The sequence below is a fragment of the Micromys minutus genome (assembly GCF_963924665.1).
Source record: "Micromys minutus genome assembly, chromosome: 1".
Taxonomy (NCBI): Eukaryota; Metazoa; Chordata; class Mammalia; order Rodentia; family Muridae; genus Micromys; species Micromys minutus.
The window spans coordinates 241,996,336-242,018,258 of record NC_137969.1 but is presented as its reverse complement, the minus strand read 5'-3'; the positions used below and the strand labels follow the sequence as shown (position 1 = coordinate 242,018,258).

At 36.3% G+C, this 21,923-nt stretch overlaps 1 protein-coding gene across 1 annotated transcript in view; it reads left to right on the top strand.

The window, feature by feature from the left end:
• The window catches only part of EML5 (EMAP like 5), a gene marked incomplete at both ends in the record, with an annotated part of 117,511 nt that overhangs the window by 17,426 nt on the left and 78,162 nt on the right, over positions 1 to 21,923 (top strand). The window contains 9 exons of the mRNA XM_080932406.1: positions 44 to 203; positions 5,037 to 5,135; positions 6,216 to 6,284; positions 9,140 to 9,325; positions 10,893 to 11,028; positions 12,295 to 12,496; positions 14,595 to 14,732; positions 19,195 to 19,451; positions 21,108 to 21,320. Coding sequence (XP_080788532.1) covers positions 44 to 203; positions 5,037 to 5,135; positions 6,216 to 6,284; positions 9,140 to 9,325; positions 10,893 to 11,028; positions 12,295 to 12,496; positions 14,595 to 14,732; positions 19,195 to 19,451; positions 21,108 to 21,320 — 1,460 coding nt within the window. The remainder of the gene's footprint in view (positions 1 to 43; positions 204 to 5,036; positions 5,136 to 6,215; positions 6,285 to 9,139; positions 9,326 to 10,892; positions 11,029 to 12,294; positions 12,497 to 14,594; positions 14,733 to 19,194; positions 19,452 to 21,107; positions 21,321 to 21,923) is intronic.

The following is a 21,923-nucleotide window of genomic DNA, read 5'->3' as shown; positions in this document are numbered from 1 at the left end:
TTTTCAAGTCCTATTATTTACTTATTTATTCTTTATTTTTTAGTCTTGCACTGCATCCTGAGCGAGTGTTGGTAGCAACAGGACAAATTGGGAAAGAGCCTTACATCTGTGTTTGGGATTCTTACACTGTCCAGACCGTGTCAGTTCTGAAGGATGTTCATACACATGGTATAGCTTGTTTAGCATTCGACTTGGATGGACAGGTATATGATAATTTTCCTCCTTTATGTCAGTTTTGATTTTAAAATGCTTGCTATAAGAACTCATTATAAGGGTCTACAGAGATGGCTCAAGAGTTGAGAGCACTGACTGCTCTTCTAGAGGACCTGGGTTCAATTCCTGGTATCCAGATGGCAGCCCACAACTTTCTTTAACTCCAGTTCCAGGGGATCTGACACCCTCACACAAACATACATGCAGGTAAAACACCAATCCACATGTAAGAAAAACATTTTAAAGTATTTTAAAGCTTAACTCATTATGTTTATAATATAGAATTGGAAAACGACGATAAAAAGTGCTGTCTATGCAGATGCGTTGCAGTATAAATGAGATGGGTGGACAACATAGCTAACAAACATGAAACAAGGGTGCTGATTTCACTGTTACCAAGAACTTTCTCAGTCAGATGGTTCCAAAAGCCAAAGAAATTCACATTCACGAGACTATTACCTAACTCTTACAGAAAATCTTATCTGTAATTATTTTCCAGGTAAGGTAGGGCATATGGAAGATACCATAGGAAAATTAAGTTTCTCTACGTAGAGCTGTATACATTTTAACTTTCAGTTAAAGTTTTTTTTTATAATTATATTTTTATTGAAAATGAGACAAATCAATACAAAATCAAAGATTAAAATAATGATCATCTCACTGGCGATTTGCTTTCAAATTATCCTCTAACAAGCCAAGACTTTTTTTGTGGTTCTGTATAGAAGCTGTTTGACTAAGATGTATTTTAAACATGGTGTGGTTAATTCATAATTGTTAAATATTTTGTTTCCAAGTTATATTTTAAAATCATTTTAACTTTCAGAAAAAATTATTTACCTGCTTTTTATAATTGTTGTAAATCTAGATTCTATCAATAGACTGTAGACTGTGTTGTATCCTAAAGAAAATGATACTCAGTAGGTACCTTACATTACTCTGAAGCATAGCGCCTTTGGGTAGCATAGAATCCTATGGCTTTCTGATAAGGGATCTGTGGAGACTTCACTGGGGCCTCTCTAAAAATATACTTTTAGGTTTAATGGCAATTAGCAATTGTGAAAACTTAATTTATGTTCCATGTTTGCTATTATCTTTCAAGTGTTTTATGTTCTATCAGAATTTCATTTACCTTCTTAAAAGAAAGGATAATCTTTCCAATATCACAAGAGTATAAAACATGATGAAACAAATCTACACAATTAGTTTAAACTGTCTTGACATACGGTTTTGTGAAATTTAAGATTTTTTTTTACTATAATAGTCAATAGGTATCCCTTAGATATGGATAATCTTTAATTTTTTATTTCCCCCTTTACATATAATATATTATATGGCTGAGATGTCTCTTCCAAGGAGAAACCACTTCCATAGCCTTTTCTGCTTGAAAGCACTCAGTCTTGCTCACTTTGAGTTATTTCCATAAGAATTCATGAATGATTATATTTTGTCATTATTTTTTCATGAGGACATACTATTAAAACTTTAAACTTAGAAATTCATAGTGATACAGAGATCACTATGTACTAGGTATGCATTTTCCTAAGTCTGCATTTTCTTATCCAATCCCTGTGAAATAGATTCTAGTATTATCTCTATTTTGCAGAAAAAGAAACGGAGCCTGAGAAAGGTTGAATAACTTGTCTCAGGTTGCCAGCTGGTGGGGGGTCTCCTACTGCAAAGCTTGTGTTTGTAACAGCATGCTTTACTGCATCCCAAACCCGTAACAAACGAGGTAGTTGTTTATATGTTACAAGGAATTCATCCTTTAACAAGTGTAGTTAATGTAAGGAACTCCTGATAATTTAAAATAAGGAAATTATTTTAATGTTATAATTTGAAAAATATATTTGAATTAACATACCTGTTTATAAACTCCTTATAAAGTATTGAGTAGGGGGCTGGAGAAATGGCTCAGTGGTTAAGAACACAGACTGCTCTTCCAGAGGGCCTGAATTCAATTCCCAGCAACTACATAGTGGCTCACAACCATCTGTAATGAGCTCTGATGCATTCTTCTGATGTGTCTGAAGACAGCTACAGTGTACTTATATATAATAAATCTTTTTTGAAAATATTGAATAGGAAATATCTTATGTTTTCATTTTCTGCTAGATTTGAAAGCATATGTAAACATTTAGGATTTATCTGATTGGTGAGCTTCCTACGAGGTAGCAAGGCTAAATGTTCTTTTCCTAAAGGCTTTCCCCTAACTGAGCTAAATATACATATTAATACTAGTGGTCTATCTTCGTGAAGATAACTAAGTCCTGAAAAGGCTGTTTATAGAAATCTATAACAAACAGGCTGAAGATTCCATAGCAATGGGAGGAGGGAGAAATAAACCTATAGCTGGAATTTTCAGCTATCCTGATGGTTCCACCTGTCTCTGCCTAGTGTGAGGGGTGATAGGGTAAAGGCTCAGCTTTTTACCTTGGTGATGGGAATCTGAATTTCTGTCCTCAGGCTGATGCAGTAAGCACTTCACCCACCGAGCCATCTCCCCAGCCCCCAGTTATTTTTAGCAGACACATAGTTAGAGTTAAAACTGCTTGTTTCTAGAATGAGCTAAGGATGAGGTAGTTTTTAAGTTCATGAAAAGCCCATGAGCTAACACAATAAAATGTATCAATTTACCTTTGTCTTTAGGTCATGATCAAAACAAAGGTCATTTTTACAGATTAGTATGTGCCCGAAAAGTAGGGTGTTCCCTGGGTCTTCCAGGACCTTTTAGTTGTCTTAATCTCTAAATAGACCTTAAGTGCATTATTCTTTAATTTTATTTTCTTCCAGATCTAGTATAATATGACCAGTATTGTTCCATTAAGCCCCACTTTTCTGTAACACTTGTTAATTTTTCTTCATAATAACAAAATGGTTAATTCTTCCAAAATCATGAGACCACGGGACTCCATAATAGAATTGAGAGCATTTGGTTTGTATCCTAATTATACACACTCAAAGCTTTTCTAACTGGACACTAGGTGGCGGTTTTCATTTGAACAGAGTGTATGGATACGTAAAGCTAGTTATGGCTTATGGTAAAGTAAGAGTGTGGTGAAGATATCAAGCATTTGTACAACATTAACCATATGCAGATACTCTTATAACTCCTTTATATATAATATGTTAGTGTTCATATTATCCTTATAAAGTACTTTAATTATCTCTTTTTAATGAGTAGCAAAATAGGATAAGAAGAGAAGTTTTACTTAAGTGTCCAAAGTCTCCTATGTAGTAAAGTATGCTGTTCAACCTGCTGTCAATTTGTGTGCCAAGTCAAGGACTGGTAAGATTTGTGTAACATCAGTAGTTAATATTTTAAGCTTTGGGGCCTCATAATCTTTGTTATAGCTACCGATGTCTTGTTTTGTGAGACAAGGTCTATCATTGAACCTGAAGCTCACTGCTTTGGCTAGACTAGTTGGCCAGAGAGCCTGGGGGATTCCTGCATCTGCCTCCTTGGCACTGACTTAGCAGGAGTATACACTGACTGCTTTCTTTGTGTAAGAGCTGGGGACCAAGTTCAGGTCCTCATGCTCCTGTAACAGACTAGCACTTTCCCCAGCCCATCACACTCATTTCCACAGATATTCCCTTTCTAACTTTTTCAACTCTTTGGCGGAGTTTTTAACTTTATCACATCTACTTTTCATTTCAAGGAGCCCTGTGTTTTTCTCATCTTTGAATATTTTTTTTTATTTTCTACTCTTTGCTCATATGTTGATATTTTGAAACCTCAGTTTTACTTTTTGTGTATGTTAAGATTATTTTATATTGTTCATCTAAGTCCAGTGTTGTGTACTTTGTTAATTGTTAAGACCTGATTATTTTCCCTTCTGGTCTCATTTCCCTGGGTTTGTGCTGAAAGGTCTGGTTTTCGCTCTGTAGTGTACTCTTATTTGAGTTTGTGCCTGTAGAAATTCGTTAAGGGATGGAATAAAAGTTGATTACCCCATATTTGGTTTGTATAGCCTTTACTGTGCTACTGGTGGTTCTTGAAAAACATGCCAGAGCTTGGAAACTCTCAGAAATGGATTCCTCACTTGAGGATTCATGACCAGGGTAAACGCAGGTCACAACAGTATGAGGGCTGCTTGGTTTTCAGATGTTCATGAAGAGTTTTCTTCTTCTTTTTTCACAATTACCCTTTTTTTTTTTTTTTTTGAGAAGGCATTACTTCTCATGGTTCCTTTTCTGAGGAGGCTATTCCTTTATTCCTTTAGACTCCCTCCAGTCCATTCCCCATCTTGGGTAGATTCCCTAGATTTTATTTCTTATCCTCTTTAGCTTTCAGTAAAACAGCAAACCAACAAATGGACCCAAAGAACCTAGTAGCCAAGCTCTACCTGCTTTATTTCATAGTAAATGTTTCTTCCCTCCAGGGTTCTCACCAAAGATCCTTTGTTTTGTTCTCTCTCTCTCTCTCTCTCTCTCTCTCTCTCTCTCTCTCTCTCTCTCTCTCTCTCTCTCTCTCTCTCTCTCTCTCTCTCTTCCTCTCTCTCTCTCTCTTTATTCACACCACAATGGTGCATTTTAAAAGCTGTGTTTACAGTTCATCTGGAAGTTTTAGCTTTTGGCTGGAGTTTGACTAGGATGCTTCTTGGGTGTTTCTAGAACTGATAGTCTTTCTTTTTACTTACTATGAAAAACTAAATGCATGTGCAAATACTAATGGGATGAATATGCCTATCTCCCTTCAAGGGTGTCTGCAGTATGAATGCATATATTTTGAGATTCTGTGTAGAATATATTTGCTATATATAATTTGGTAGTTATTTGAGTTGTCTTTTTATTCCTGCCTGAATTTCTTGGACAACATCCAGCGCTTGGTTTCAGTTGGACTCGATTCAAAGAACGCAGTTTGTGTCTGGGACTGGAAAAGGGGGAAAGTGCTGTCTACGGCGCCTGGCCACACAGACCGAGTGAGTACTCTCCTATGGCTTCATGAGTACTTGGCAGAAAAAGACTGGCAGAGAGTTTGCAGGGTCTTCTGTGTCTTGTCATTATCACATAGCCATAGGTAATAAAAGTTACACAATTTGTAAAAAAAAATTATACAATTGTAGGGGAGAGGAGAGGGTGGGATGGGAAATATAGAATTAATTTCTTAGGTGATAACAATGTTCTAAAACCAAGTATAGTTCCAGTTGAACAATTCTGTGGACATACTAAGAACCATTGGCTTGTATACATTAGGGGGTAACTTTAAATGTGAAAGATTAATAAAATGTTTAAAGTACAGTTTAAATTACACAATTATAAATACCCACAAAATTGTAAATTATGGGCTGGTGAGATGACTCAGCAGGTAAAGGTGCCTATATATACATGCACATAAATAAAAATCAGATAAAAAAAGTGAGATTACATATCTACCATAGGAATACAACACATGATCCACCATGTACATCATTAGTTTGGAATTTATCTCTATTTTTGCTTCAGTAAAAAATATACTTTTTCTTTTTTAAACAGATTTTTTAAAATACAGTAAAGGCTACAGATACTTAATTTGTACTATTTGAAGAATTGTACATATGAGAACACAAATTATTCAGATACCAACTTTAAAATTATATGGTCTGTTTAGTTTGGTACGTTGCATATACATTACAATTAAGGGAAAATGATGTTGCTCATGTACATTTAAAATTAAGTATTGCTGTACTAATTGGAATTTCGCCTCTATAAAATTTCTCAGGCATCAACCTAGATTCTAGTTCTGCTGATTCATTCATGTTTCCTTCCTAGGTCAAAGTAGTCTTTAAAAATTAAGAATAAATACACATTACATTTTACTTTATTAGTTCTTTGTAAAGTTAACCAAAATAATAAATTGCTTTTATTCCTTATTTCCATACTTATTTTTTCCTCATAAGATTTTGAAACGTAGAATTTTTATTATCATTGAGAGTGTCGTATATAGTTTCTAATTAATTGTTAGGGCAGGGTACTTAAGTGATACTGAAGTTATTTTAACCATTGATCTGATTTGTTTACAGATATTTGATATTTCTTGGGATTTGTACCAGCCAAATAAACTCGTCAGCTGTGGGGTAAAACACATCAAGGTACAAGAAGGTCCTTCTTCTATAGCTGCCATTTTTGGTTGCCTGTTGCTACATATTCATTATACCATTAGCCGTTTAGGATACTTACAGAATCGAACAGGACTTGTTTTAAAATGTCAACTTTTATTACTTATGTCTTGTCTAGCAAGTGTTTGCTGTGTAGTTATTGGAGACATTATAAGAGTATAAGTTTTAAAGATAAGTAATGAGTAATGTCCATAAGGAAACGGTCTAATAAGGGAGAATCTATTGTGACTAGGAAATTGAACATCTAAGAGTTTTTCATCTGCAGAGATAATATCATCTCATAGAAACAACATGGATGGCCACTACCACTACTTACTAGACACTTAACCTCTGGGAGTCACTTAACCACCTTGAGGGATCTTTGGTTTTTGTTTTTGTTTTTGTTTTTTCACATTTTAAAGCTATGACAGTTCTTACCGCCCTCTTAGCAGCATATGTTCAAATGCTTTTTATGGTCAAGGGACTTTTACCTTGATAATTACTGTGTACTTGTTTATGCATGCTATAGGTTTTGGTTTACTATATCTTGAAGCCTATAAAGTCATTGGTGATAGTCATTCTTTCCTCATGCAGTATATCCTGATTATTACTCCCTCTTCTACCATTCTTCCCCCCCTTCCCGCCCCTCCAGACCAACTTCCTTTCTCTCTCTCTCTTTAGAAAGAACAGGCTTCTAAGAGGTAACAACCGAACAGTATTTTTATAGTTAGCTTTAAATCACTGGTGCCTGGTGCAAATGCCAAATACTTGTTTCTCTTCTGTTGTTTTATGTAGTTGCTCCTGAAACAGTTAGTTCCTAGTGAGTAAGAATCTGTGTTCTGACAGGCTTATCTGTGCATCTCCTCCACTCATTCCCCAAGGCTTTAGGCATATATTTTAAACACTGGGAAGATAGAGATCTTTGTCGTTATCTAAGATAATTCTTAATATAGTACTTGAGATATATGTATATGTGTGTATATTAATTTATGAACTATATGTTAGACATATATAATGTTTAATTTATATATTATAATTATATTATGTACTATAATGTCTAAGTTAACTATAAAGAGATCTTATTACTTACATTGTAAATGAAGCTAAAACTTGTATTTTTAGGTTTTTTTTTTTTTTTTTTTTTTTTTTTTTTAAGAACTCATCTTCTGAGATCAAACTGTTACTAATTACATTTCCTTTGGTAGTGACAATGGCTAGTAAGGTGGTAGTTTTGTGCCCGTAGTACTAGTGAGGAAACTAAGTCCCAAAGATGATCTGAATTACAACTGTCAAGTTCATAGACACTGTGACATCTAGGAATTTAAATGTAAACTCAAATAAAATGAAATTTAAAATTCATTTATTCAGGCTTTAGTCACATTTCAAGTACTCAAGAGCTACATGTTTCTAGGGTGCCATGTATTGGAAACCATGCATATGTGTATTTTACACACATGTATTTATATATACACATATATGCATAGAGAAGGGAGAGAGATTTCCATTTTCACTGACATTCTATTTGACAGGACTGATCTGGATCTAGAACAGAAGACTTTGCTCCTGCTGAGTCTCAAAGGCATTTGTAAACCTAGACTTTATTCCTCAAAGATTGTAATTCATTTCATCTCAGTGAGTGTTCAGGAATTGTAAATCTCACCAGGTGGTTCTAACGGGAGTCCAAGATAGAGATTCACAGAGCCAAAAGAAAAAGAATAGCATCAGACTGGGACTGGGCAAAAGGGCAAGGCCAGCTATTCTTGTGAATATAAATTATAGATGGTGTTTTTAGAAGTCATAGACTTTCACACATTAAAGTACTGAGTAGTTATGTGAATAGGTATCACAAGTTTTAGTTCTGTGGGGCTTCAGGCTTTAAATTTATATTAAAAATATAATATTAAAAATACATTACATGGTAATTCACTTATAAAATAATATTTTGGGGGCCCAATTTCTTTATTTAGAACTATTTCCTTGTGCAAACTATAAAAATTTACTAAACACTGTATAATATAACAGTAAGGCTGACTATGATGACTCATGCTTGCATTTATCTTCTCTCAAGGATAAGTAGATTATTTATAATATGTTATTTTAAATTTTACACAGCTGTTATTCAGGTTGAGACTATCCATGAAAACAACATATATTCTTTCTTTCTGACCTCTCCTCCATTTTAACCTCTTGCATCAGATTTGACATAACATTTGGTTCATTTTCCTGTGTATGTGGTGCTCTGTGCTTTCTTCACTACCTTTTTGGTGCTTGTGATTGAAACCAGGGCCTTGTATGTACTAGGCAAATGACCTCCCCTTTAGCCATATTCCCAGCCTTTGTCTTCATTTTCATTTCTAACTCACTCCCAACTTTTTTGCCTAAATTGCGTGTAAAAGTTTTTGAAAACAAAGCTTTTTTGAAATATTCTTTTTATTCATTCTTTGAGAAACACACACACACACACACACACACACACACACACAAAGCTTATACAGTAACAGTAGTATGTTTCCATATGTTTTCAGACATCTTCCATGTTAGTTATTCCTCCTCCACCCATTCCTTTGCCCTCAACTGTCATCTCTCTTCCCAGTAAAAATAACTTGAAGGAAAATGTTAGCTCAGATTCCTTACTCTGACAGATAAAGATTAAAACTAGTGACTAATCTGTTAAAACAGCTGTGACAGCCCTCAAATAAGGATAGAAGTTTTAAATGCTATTTTATCTAAAGACAGCTACTTAGGTAATTTCTAGTCTGTTACCATACTATAGTATTGAAATATTGAAGATATATGACTTGGTTTTATAAGCATTATTTGATAATATGCTTATAATGTATACGTTTTAGTTCTGGAGTTTGTGTGGAAATGCTCTGACCCCAAAACGAGGAGTTTTTGGTAAAACAGGTGATCTTCAGACAATATTGTGCCTGGCCTGTGCTCGGGATGAATTAACATATTCTGGTGCACTCAATGGGGATATATATGTTTGGAAAGGAATCAATCTTATACGAACAATACAAGGAGCCCATACTGTAAGTATATTTGAATAATTTAAATACTTTTAGCTGTTTACTACTTAACTTTTTAAAAACAAGCTATCTAATATAGCCTGTTTCTAGTCAGTTCAGTTTTACAATGTTATTTAAAAAGTAACATTTTAAAAAATGTTATTCTGTTTATTTTTTAGATTTCAATGAAAAACTGCAATTAGACTCATACATATATATTAAATTAATATATTATCATCTTGTTAAAACCGTTGTTATAACAGTGTATTTTTTTTTTAGAATAATGCTGAGTAAAGCTTATTGACTTTAGTCTAGAATTTTCTAGACTAGCTTTAGTAAAATAAAGCTAGTGTTGTTAAGGCCAACTTAACCAGTAGGCAATATGGGAACATGTAGGGGAAAAAAATAGACTCATTAAGCCAAGGGAGAAGGGATTTAATTTTTTGGTTGGTTAAATGATTATTTACTTTGTGCATATGGGTGTTTTTGCTTGTATGTGTATCTGTGCACCATGTGTGTGCCCGGTACCTTTGGAGGGCATAAGAAGGTGTAGGATCCCTGCAACTGGAGTTACACATCAGTGTGAGCTTCCACATAGGTGATAGGAATTGAATCCAGGTCCTCTGGAAGAACAGCCAACGATCTTAATGACTGTGCCATCTCTCTAGTCCCTGGATTTTTTTCTTAAGTCATGAGATTTTCGTGTAATTAACTCACAAAAATATATTGTTGAGAATTTCATGTGGTTTTAAATTCAAGTTTTTTAGCAGTTGAATTGTCCCTGCTCCGACAGTGTGTAATGGGTTAGGAGAGAGTCTCAAGTGGAAAGTGCTGCCGTTCTAAAGAACCATTTAGGAGTGACTTGCTCTGTGCAAAATGTCTGGAAACAAAAACAGCAGTATTTTTTTCACAAAATGTGTGACAATACATATTTTATCCTTTAATACATTAAAACACTAGTTTTGCTGTAACATTTTCCAGTATAGAATGTGAAGTATTATAAATTTTTGCTTATTATCTGGAAGAAAAATGTTAATAACTTCTCTGAATTATCTTTTTTATTAATTATCCTTTTTGCCTTTTATTTTTCTTTGGTTGGTTGTATGGAGTTTTTGGTTCATGTATATATGAGCGATGTATACCTTTTCAGTATATAGATTGCAGTTAAAGGCCAGGGAGGTGGCTCAGGGGTAGAATGCTGGCCTAGCATTGTAGATTCCTATGTCCAGTCCCTTGTACTGCACTTACACACAAAAATGTCTTTCCTTTATGGTTTATAGTTGTCTTTATCATGTATGAAAAGGTCTTGTAGCACAAAATCACGTGAGCATTATGGTTTTTTGCATTTATTTATTACATTTAGAGTTTTGCCTTTTAGAATTTTATATACAATTTTACATACAATATACTATCTAAAGTTTCTTTTGTGTTATGTACATATTATTAAATACTGCTCCAATTGACTTGCAATAATATATTTTGATTTTTTGGCGTGTTTTATGGTTTATTTATTTATTTTTATAAGAACATACTGATGAGTTGATTTTTGCCTTTAGTAGATGTTTTTAAATCATTTTCTCCCTTCACCTAGGCAGGGATTTTTAGTATGAATGCTTGTGAAGAAGGCTTTGCTACTGGTGGCAGAGATGGCTGTATTCGTCTTTGGGATTTAACTTTTAAACCAATTACTGTGATTGATCTCAGGGAAACAGAACAGGGATACAAAGGTAATAATAACATGAATGAGTTATGTAAACAAAGTGTAAATAAGCCTAAGGGTTGTCTTTTAGTGCACACACATGTTTTCTATATGTTCCATCTGGAAGACTTTTGCTGATAGTTTGTGCTCTTGTGACAAAGATCCTTTTGTATATCTATGCCTGTTATAAAATCTACAGAAACATTCGGTAGACATTTACTCTTTCAAACTGTGGATTTTGAAAATATTCTACTATTATAATGCTAAAATAGAACCATTTGTCAAATAACCATGCAAATAAAATATATTGGAAATTGGTAAACTTTTGTCAATAATGATTTAAGTCATTTTTCCTTTATTCAAAACTTACTTTTTCAGCAATTATGGGATTTAAAAATATACATAATAAAATAGGTTCTCAGTGTAACATATTAGTAATTATTAGTCACTAATGTCATTGGATTATAAGTCTAATATTGGAAGCAATACAATATATAATATATTTAAGCTATATTTGTGTTACTGGAGAGAGATGTATCTCTGGTCTGATTGTTTAGCTTTATCTGTAAATTAAGATCACTACAAATATCTCCTACTATTAGGTAAATTAATACATGTGAATTATTTAGGATATTCAGTATGTGACAAGCTTTTAGATGTCAGCTGCTGCTCTGTTTTCATTAGTTTTTGATGAGCATTATTTTGAAGCTTACAAAAACAATGTTACTCATTTGTATTTTATTTTCAAGAGAGTATTATGAGGTATATGGTGTCTTTATATTGGCAATATTGTATAAATAAAAAATGGGAATGTTTTCTCATAAGGGCCAACAGGAACTGTGGAAAATGCAGATAAAGTAAAAATGAATTCTCTTTCCTTAAATATATTGAACAGATTTAAGAAATTAAATACAGTGAGAAGTCAGGTTGTTATAGGAAAAAAAAAAAAGAAAGAATGAAAAGACACATCTTTAAAGGCACGTCCTGAGCACTCACCATTGTATGTGCTTCTGAGACCTTGGCTACAAACATAGTGTGACTCTCAGAATTATCTAGCAGAGAAGGGAAAAGTGTAGCTAAAGGATGGGTAGAAATTATGTATATGAAAAAAGAATTTATTGTTCCATATGGCAACGAAGACAAACCATTGAAGACAATGGGAGTATATTCAGACTTTTGTACTCTTACAACTAAGATCTAAGAGATACAAAGATTTATTTCCAATTAAGTTTGTATTTTATTACTGTAGCACTGATGTTAAGTACAATATTGGAACTAATGTGCTTTTTACCAGGTTTATCTGTGAGGAGTGTTTGTTGGCGAGGTGACCACATTTTAGTGGGAACACAGGACAGTGAAATTTTTGAAATTGTTGTGCATGAAAGAAATAAACCTTTCCTACTTATGCAAGGACATTGCGAAGGTGAACTTTGGGCGCTTGCTGTTCACCCTACTAAGCCCTTGGCTGTGACGGGAAGTGATGATCGTTCAGTCAGGTAAGTAAAGCATTTCTTAGGTAAACAAAATAAAGTGCCACAAAATCTCAAATTCAGACCATAAGAACGAATACTTGGCGTGATTTGTATCTGTGAATGTATCTGTGATTGTATACCATCAGTGTGTGTGAATGCCTCTGACCTGCCGTGTGCTCAGGCATTTGTACATATACCACAAATCAATAAATGTAAAATTCGTTCTAAAATTTACCTCTGTGACATATGCAAGCTGTAGGCAATGTGTAAGCAAATGAGTATGTCTGTGTTCCTATAAAACTCTATAGACATGAAAGCTCAACCTTGTATATTGTGTTTTATACCTTTATGGTTTCCAACAATTACATTTTGTAAAATTCATCCTAAGTTCTCAGTCTACAAAAACATGCAGCCATGTTTTTGTCCCAGGATTTGTCCCAGGGGATCTGTTTGCTGACACTTGTGGTACAGAACAAGAAATCTTCAGCAAATGCAGCAGTTAATGTTGCAGCATTGGAACTTTGTGGGCTGGAAAGACAGGATGCATCAGCACAGAATGACCAAACAGAGGTGATTGGGCCAGAGAGTAATGAGAAAGGAAAAAAACCTTTCACATGTAGACAATACAAAATACACACACAAGTAGACACATCCGAAGAAAATGCAGATAAACTTATGGGATTAAGAGGGAAGTAATGGAACGGGGAGATAGCTCGGTGGTTACGAATGCATGCTGTTCTTTCAGTGGACTGAGAATTTAGTGCCCAGCAGCCACACTGGGCAGCTCACAGCTAACTGTCTGAAGGTGTCTCTTGACTTCCTCTGATACCTGTGTGCATGAGCTCAAACACATGTACACAAATAAAAGATAAACTTAAATCAGAAAGTATCTTGAATATACATGAATATAAAATTAGTACACAAAAATACTTTTCTATAAAACAGTTTTAAGTTTTTAAAAAGACAACACATATAGGATCATTGTAAAAAAATCTATTTCTCTTCTCTGATCTTTTTCTAACTTTTTGAAACAGATGCTTATTCATTAAATTATAGCTTTTGTTTTAAAACATATGTAGCTAAATAGTCCCTACATGTTTCTGCTCTAGTCCCTGAGTTTCATCGCTGTATTAACATGGGGATGGTTTGTTTGTTTGTTTGTTTATTTGTGCATGTGTATGCTACGTGTGTATTAAGTATCCATTGGAGGTGATAAGAGGGTTTTAGATCCCTTGGAGCTGAAGTTGCAACTGGTTACAAGCTACCTGTGTGTGTGCTGGTACCTTAACTCAGCTCCTCTGAGAAACCTATATTGTCTTCTAACTGCTGAGACATCTTTCTAGCTCTCAAAGTTCACAAGTTTTGGTGTGAAGTTTTATTATAACTTATTTGAATTTTTTAAGTTACTTGAAATAATAATCCTTGTTTTTCAAATGATAGGCCATTTCTAGTTATCTTACTAATTTTTAATGTTATAGTCTGGAATAGTAGCTGCATTTGAATAGTTGAATATTCTATTTGAATGCCTACATAGATAATTTTTTTTGAGACAGGTTCTCACTATATAACTCTGGCTGACCTGAAACTTGCTTTGTAGATCAGGCTGGCCACCAACTCAGAGTTCTGCCTGCCTCTACCTCTGCAATGCTGGGATAATGACATGCCCAAACTTACATATCTAATAAGGAAGTAGCTCTTGTTTTAGTAGGGTAGAAATTCCTAACCTATTTCAGATTAACAATTGAGTCATTGTGATGTCAGTATGTTTTCATATTTAAAAAAACAACCTGTTTCTGCCTTTGTGTGTGAGAGTGGGAGTGTGGGCTCATGGACGCCATGATGTGTATGGAGGTCAGAACTGCTCTGAGATGCTGGTTCTCTCCTTCTGTTAAGGGTTTTGGTGATTGAGCTGCAAGCAGTTTTATCTTTGGAGCCATCTTTCCATCCCTGCTGTATTATTTTTTTTAATCTGATACTATTTCATTTTAATCATGAATAACATTCCTGTTTTCATAGAGGCAAATGTCTTTCTTTAACCCAGATTATTTTAACTGAAATATTCTTACAGAGATTATTTTACAGTATACATTAATTACTTTTATTTTTGAATTAAATTGTACAGGATTTGGAGCCTCGTAGATCATGCTTTAATAGCAAGATGTAATATGGAAGAACCAATCCGATGTGCTGCTGTAAATGTAGATGGAATCCATCTTGCCCTTGGGATGAAGGATGGGTCATTCACTGTCCTTAGAGTGAGGTATGCATTTAGAGTGGGAGCAGAAACAGTGATTCTTGTTTTGTTAGTGTGTATAGTACTCATTTTTCTTGACCACCTATCCTTTCTTTCCCTCTTCTTTTATATGTGCTCCAAATTTTAGTTTCATTAAATTAATATACTTATAAAAATAGTTTTGTTGGACAATTAAACTCAAGAACTTTTATCTTGGGGCATTAAGAATGCTTAGCAAGGGCTGGAGAGATGGCTCAGTGGTTAAGAACACTGACTGCTCTTCCAGAGGTCCTGAGTTCATTTCCCAGCAACCACATGGTGGCTCACAATCATCTGTAATGAGATCTGATGTTCTCTTCTGGTGTGTCTGAAGCTACAGTGTACTCATATAAATAAAATGAATAAATCTTAAAAAAAAAAAAAGAATGCTTAGCAAAGAGGTTGGAGAGATGGTTTAGTGATGAAGAGAGTTAACTGTTCTTGCAGAGGAACTGGGTTGGGTCCCAGAACTCATGTTTGACTTGGTATTCTGTCTTCTGTATGCTCCTTCACAAATGTAGTGCATATAACCTCAAGCAAGCACACACACATATACATCAAAAATCTTTTATTTAAGAAGAGAATGCTGGGGGCTGGAGAGATGGCTCAGCGGTTAAGAGCATTGACTACTCTTCCAGAGGTCCTGAGTTAAATTCCTAGCAACCACATGGTGGCTCACAACCATGGGATCCAATGCCTTCTTCTGGTGTCTGAAGCTACAGTGTATTCACATACATAAAATAAAAAAAAAAATTCTTTAAAAATATGAGAGAGAGACAGACAGAGAGAGAGAGAGACAGACAGACAGAGACAGAGAGAGAGAGAGAGAGAGAGAGAGAGAGAGAGAGAGAGAGAGAGAGAATCTGCTTAATATAGTGCTGGCTAAGCTGTGAGTGACTGCCTGACACCCTTCCTCCTGCTGGGAGGGTTGCTTTCAGTCCTGATCCTTTGTTAAGCAACCTCAGGGCTCCGAGAAGTGACTGACCAGGGTGCTTACTTGTTCTTTATGCTTTGACAAAATGCCTATGTCATTTTATTTGTGTAATTAATAAATGCTTAAGAAATTTATAAAAGGTTAGGCACAGTGGCACATGCCGTTAATCCCAGTGGTCAGGAAACAGAGGCAGTCGAATTGCTAGGTTTGAAGCCAGTCTGGGCTGCCTAATGAGTTCCAGGCCAGCCAAGGCTACATAGGGAGATCTTGTCTTGAACAAACAAAGGAAGAATCTGTTCAAGCCATTTGCTACTTGATACTGGATTATAGGCAGATACATTGATTCTATCCTGGGCAGTCATTAAGAAGCAGTACGGTAGAGCCACAACATACTCAAAAAGCAGTGCTTATGGAATCCTTCTTCTCCAGCTCAATAATCCTTCACTCAGTTGCCCTGGCCAGAAATAATTTATTCATTCTTACTTTGCCTCTCTTGTTTAAGAGTCACTTCCACAGAAGCTGTCAAGTTAATTTCCTCCGTCCAGCTTTACTGGTACTCTTCTGTAGGCTTTTTCATCTCCACTTGAGCAGTGGAATAGAAAGTGGAACAGCCCTCCTTACCATCTCAAGATCATCCACACTGCTGTGACTGATCCATGCTGTCTTATTAAATCTGTACTTTGACAAGTTCATACACATGTAAATGAATTCTGCTTACTCTCGTTTCCTACCTGTTCTAGCTTCCTCCCACCTCCATCAAGCCTTCCTCATCTCTATAAGTCTCGTTTCCAAACTCATAGCATTTCACTTTGTTTTCTGACCAGTGAGAGTAACCAGGGCTTTCTCCGTGACCATGAGTTTGGAACACTGCTAGAGCCCAATGGGGCCAGTAGTGGTTACATAACTGAGCACAGCTCCCTCTCTCCCAACATACATCAATAGCCAGTAGTTCAGCAGGGTGGGCAGAGCCCTCTGTGCCCTCCACTGATGCCTTTTCTCCTTCAGCAACCTGCAGAGCACCCCTGGCACAGTGGAAGCTACAGGAGGGAGAGGATTCCAGCTCCCTTCCAGCTTTGTTCTAGAGGTTTCTCGTCCGTCTCGTTTGTTTGCATTCGTTCTCTTTCTGATGGCTTTCTGCTGCGTAGGCTGAAGTTGGTAGTCCTTGATGTGGTGTGCAGTGTCCAGCTCTCACGTCTGTTTCCTGTACACTATACAAAATTTCCTCACTTGTAATCCTAATTATTAGGGAAGCTGACGCAGGAAGATTATGAATTGAAATTCTCCCCAGGCTTGAGTGTGTTCAAGACCATCCTACTTAACTTAGTAACTATTAGGCCATAGTTATATATTAGGGTGCTTGCCCAGTATGTACAAAGCTCTGTGTTTGATTCCCAGTGTGAAAAAATAACAGTAGGTTGAGTAGTAATTTTTTTTAAATTTGTTTTTATATATTTTCGTATTTGATTTTAATAAGTGTAAATGTGCCATTAAATATGTTTACATCATTATGACACTACCATTGTCTCTGAAACTTTTGATCTTTCTGTGTGGATTCAGCTTCATATAACTGCAGCCATCTTGACTCAGAACTGATATTGATAACAAATGCCTGAATTGGCATTTCCTTCATAGTCCCCAGCATATCACAGGTAGATAAAGCCTCTGGAGTTATTTATAGCTTTCAATCAGATCTTGGCACTGGGAAAGTACCTGACTCCTTGACATTGGCAAGATAAACTTTCTTTTTTTAAAAGATTTATTTATTTCATGTATATAATACACTGTCGCTGTCTTCAGACACACCAGAAGAGGGCATCAGATCACATTACAGATGGTTGTGAGCCACCATGTGGTTGCTGGGAATTGAACTCAGGACCTCTGGAAGAGCAGTCGGATCTCTTAATCACTGAGCCATCTCTCCAGCCCAAAGATGAACTTTCTCGCATGTCATTTCCCCCTTTTTCTCGCCCAGATTGTGAGGATGAACTTAAGCTTGTTTGTTGGATACTTCAGTCAGTCATTCCCAAAACTGCACTGTGCAATCCTGGACTCTTTCTGCCTCTCTCTTTGCCTTCACTCTGTCTTACTTTATTGTTAATGTCGTTTTCCCACTCATTTCTGTGTCCACATTATGCTGTCTGCCATCCTGTATCCACAGCATAGTGTCCACGATTCTTCAGACAGACCACCCACCACACGCTTCCATACTTGTTTGTACTGTGTCTTATTCCTAAAGAACCGTCTCGCCTCCTCAGACTTAGCATGTGCCTCATGCCTTAAGCTCACAGATTTCCCCTGTATGGCATCTTTCTGCTTTCAATCCAGTCTTAGCCCACATTTCAGTCTTCCTTGCACTTTCCACATACTCCTTTTGAGCAATTAGCATATATTATCATAGTTGTTCTATGTGTCTTTCATGCAAGGTCAACTTAAGTTTGATTTCTTAGTACTAAAGCCGCATAAGTGTTCGCTGCTATTAAAAGAATTTGAACATTGTCTCTAACCTACATTTAGAAAATTAAAAAAAAAAAAAAAAAACCGGGAAACATGCTTCTACTTCTGAGATTGCCAAACTGAAGCATTCCGAATGACGGATGCAGAGCTCGCATAGACAGCTGCCACGAGAAACGCTCAGCTCTCCATTCAATGCCCATCTTCCCTGCATCTCTGTCCCCCCTACTCCTTCTAGTGCTGAAAGGTTGAAAACTCAGTTGTGTTAAACTTGAGTGTTCATCCATTTTTAGGCCTGTTACCAATACCCATGCTATTTTGGAAGTTCATTTTAAAGCATCCTAGAAAAAAATGGCTGAACTCCTCTGTTTTCTAAAAATAAGTTGAGCATGGGAGTGTATGCTGTAATTCAAGTGCTTGGGAGGCCGAAGCAGAAGGATTGAAGTTTGAGGCCAGCCTGGGCTATATAATGAGGTTGCCAAGAAAGGGGAACATTTGCAATAAAATTCACTAGTGGGGAAAAATGAATAAAAACAACCTAGATTTATAAAGCTAGTTATACAAAGAGAGATACCGACGTATATTGCCAAAGTGCTGCATTCTTTCATACTTGTTAATTTCCCAAATGTTACTTTGCACATTTGCTCATTGTGAAACATGTTTGAAAATGATGCTGTTTAAGACTGTTTCACAAATTCAGCATTTACAAAGAACTTTTATCACTAAAAAATACGGCTAAGTTTTCTATTATCTGAATACAGAAATTTAGTAGGGAGCTGTAGGGAACTCAAAGGTGAAGTTATTTATGCACTGAGGTTTAGCATTTTTATCTTCTATTTTTTTTCAGTGCTGGTGTTTAAATCCAGGACTTCGTGCTGGGCAAGTGCTCTGTCACCATGTACCGCAGCATTCATATTTTCTGTTTATGTCTGCTCAGCAGACACTGCTTACCTTACTTACATGTATGCTGCCGTCTGTACGTACTTGACGGAACCTCTGTATTTGGAGAAATTTTAAACAGTTCTTTAATGACTTTTGCTCAGACAGTCTTTTATCGTTTTACAGAGATATGACTGAAGTTGTACATATCAAAGACAGGAAAGAAGCCATCCATGAGCTAAAATACTCACCAGATGGCACTTACCTTGCTGTTGGCTGCAATGACAGCTCAGTTGACATCTATGGAGTTGCCCAGCGTTACAAAAAGGTCGGTGAATGTGCCGGTTCCATTAGCTTCATCACTCACCTGGACTGGTCTTCAGACAGTAGGTTCTTACAGACAAACGACGGCAGTGGGAAGCGGCTTCTCTACAGGATGCCAGGTAAACATTCCTAGCACAGTGCATATAGATCAGAGACGTTGAATGCCTGTAGCATTTCAGTTTCCACTAGCAGTAAGTTGTAAATTATATTTGCTTATAGGTAGAATAATCTGAGCTATTTCAGGCCCCATGGTCTTTTCCATAAGATAAATATCTTCAGAGTTCTGCCCACCAGATTATTGAGTTATAATTGATATCAAAATCCTATGTTTAAAATATGCAATGTGATATATTTTTGAATTTGAGATAGGGTCTCATTATGTCTTCTGGCTAGACTAGAACTGACTATGTAGACTATGCTGGCCTTAAATTTAGTGTTGAGATTAAAGACAAGTGCCATATACCCAGCCTTTTGTAATGTTTTTATGTACATATATTGGACATTATAAAATAATTATCACAATCACACCAATTCGCATACCTATTATATTGTCACCTAAAATAGTTATTTTGATTTTCATGTGAAGTAGAAACATTCAAGATCTTTCTTAGCAGTTTTTAAGCACACCATGAGTAATACAGTATGAGTAATAACAGTTACTGTGCTGTGCATTCAGAAAGGACACTCAGAACTCATTCTACACAACTGGAACTTAGTGTCCTGGACATCTTTCCATCACAGTGCTCCTCCCAGCTCTTGGAAACCAGTGGTCTAAACCCTTCTCAATTAAAACTTCACCCCTCTCAAAATGACCTTCCACACCTCTATCTGATGTGGTGCTTTGTAAATTAATCACTCTTATAAGAACTTATTTAATAGGACTACTTGCGTAGACAGTCCCTATATTGCCCCCTAAGCTTTTCATTGGTGATTATTATGAAGACTTACTGAATCTTAGAGTCCTCTTACCTAGCATGGCTGTATTATCATCCACTGATCATTTCCTTTTAGTTCTTTTTTATTGTTTCCCTCCAACGATATATCTTGCATTTCTTTTTTAATCCCTGATTTGCCTTTGTTAGAGCATTTGCCCTTTCTTTCTTCCCTTCCTTCTTGCCTCTCTGTCCTCCCCTTCTTCCCTTCCACACCTCTTTCTCTCTCAAGCCTTCCCTCCCTTATTGTATCCCTCCCTCCATCCCTCCTTTCCTCCTTCCCTTCCTTCTTTGGGTGTTTATTGAACACATTAAAAAGAAGACAAAAGTCCATGCCACCGATAGACACCTTAGATTCCTTCTTGGCTTCTACACTGTCCTCTGGTGAAGCAGCAGCTGTACAGGGAGCAGTCTGTCTTCTCAGTGTTGTCCTGAGGATGAGGGCCTTGTAGAGGAAGGCGAGCTCAGGCTAGGAGTTGCCGGAGGGGAGGGAGGGCCTCACTGCCCCAGTGCAGCAGCCTTAGCTTCCTCAGAACCAAGCACCTAAAGACCTCTGAAGAAAGACATCCTTTGCTTTTCTTATACCTCACCCACGTCATTAATCTATATCATGAATTTAATGAGTTTCAGCTGTTTCCCATATGAATGAGCCTGCTGAATTAATTATGTTCACACTCTCTTAATGTTAATAGCATTTAAAATTTGTTAATTTTGTTTTCTCTTCTAATCCACACTTACCTGTCTGTTTGTGTATTCTTCTTTAACTTAGGTGTAAGGTAAAAATTTACATTTGAATGAAAAAAATCAAAGTAATTTCTTAACTGAAGACTCTTGTACTTTTAGGAGGAAAGGAAGTGACAGGCAAAGAAGAAATGAAAGGCATTCACTGGGCTTCATGGACGTGTGTTTCAGGCCTTGAAGTCAATGGAATTTGGCCCAAGTATTCTGATATCAATGATATAAACTCAGTAGACGGAAATTATGTTGGCCAGGTTTTAGTTACAGCTGATGACTATGGAGTTGTAAAATTATTCCGATATCCGTGTTTAAGAAAAGGTATCTTTTTTCCTAATATTTTAACTAACCCTCTCACAAAAGATGTTATAGTTAGGCTTTTACATAGTCTAAATAAATTATTTGAGTTAATATTTTAGAGCATATACTAATTGATGGATTTTATTTTGCCAATTCAAAAATTATTGTCCTGTTACACTTATTTTTTTAGTCATGAAATTTTTACCAAAAATTATTCTTTAATTCATTATAATATATGCAGTAATGATTTGTCCTCTGACTTGTTAATAAAGTCACTGCACACATATTAAAGTGCAAACAGTGTGTATGAGAACAGCAGAAGTAGCTTGACCCAAGTGTGTAGTGAGCTCGTCAAACGGCAGGGCTGGGTTTTCACAGAAGCCCTGGCTACATTGGTACCGTGCATCTGCACTCATAATGAGTCCAGATTCTGCAGCCGCTTGGTGTTGCCAGTTCCTCCCTGCAGAGAGTCAGCCACTCCGAAGATGTAGGTGCTCCTGAGTCTGTGAGTAAAGGCTGGCTGTGCCTCTGCTTAGTCGACCACAGGACATGCCTCACCAGGCATCACACAGCGCTTCTCTAAAGACTCGTCTGTATTGTTGCACATGCTGTTTGGGTGTTTGT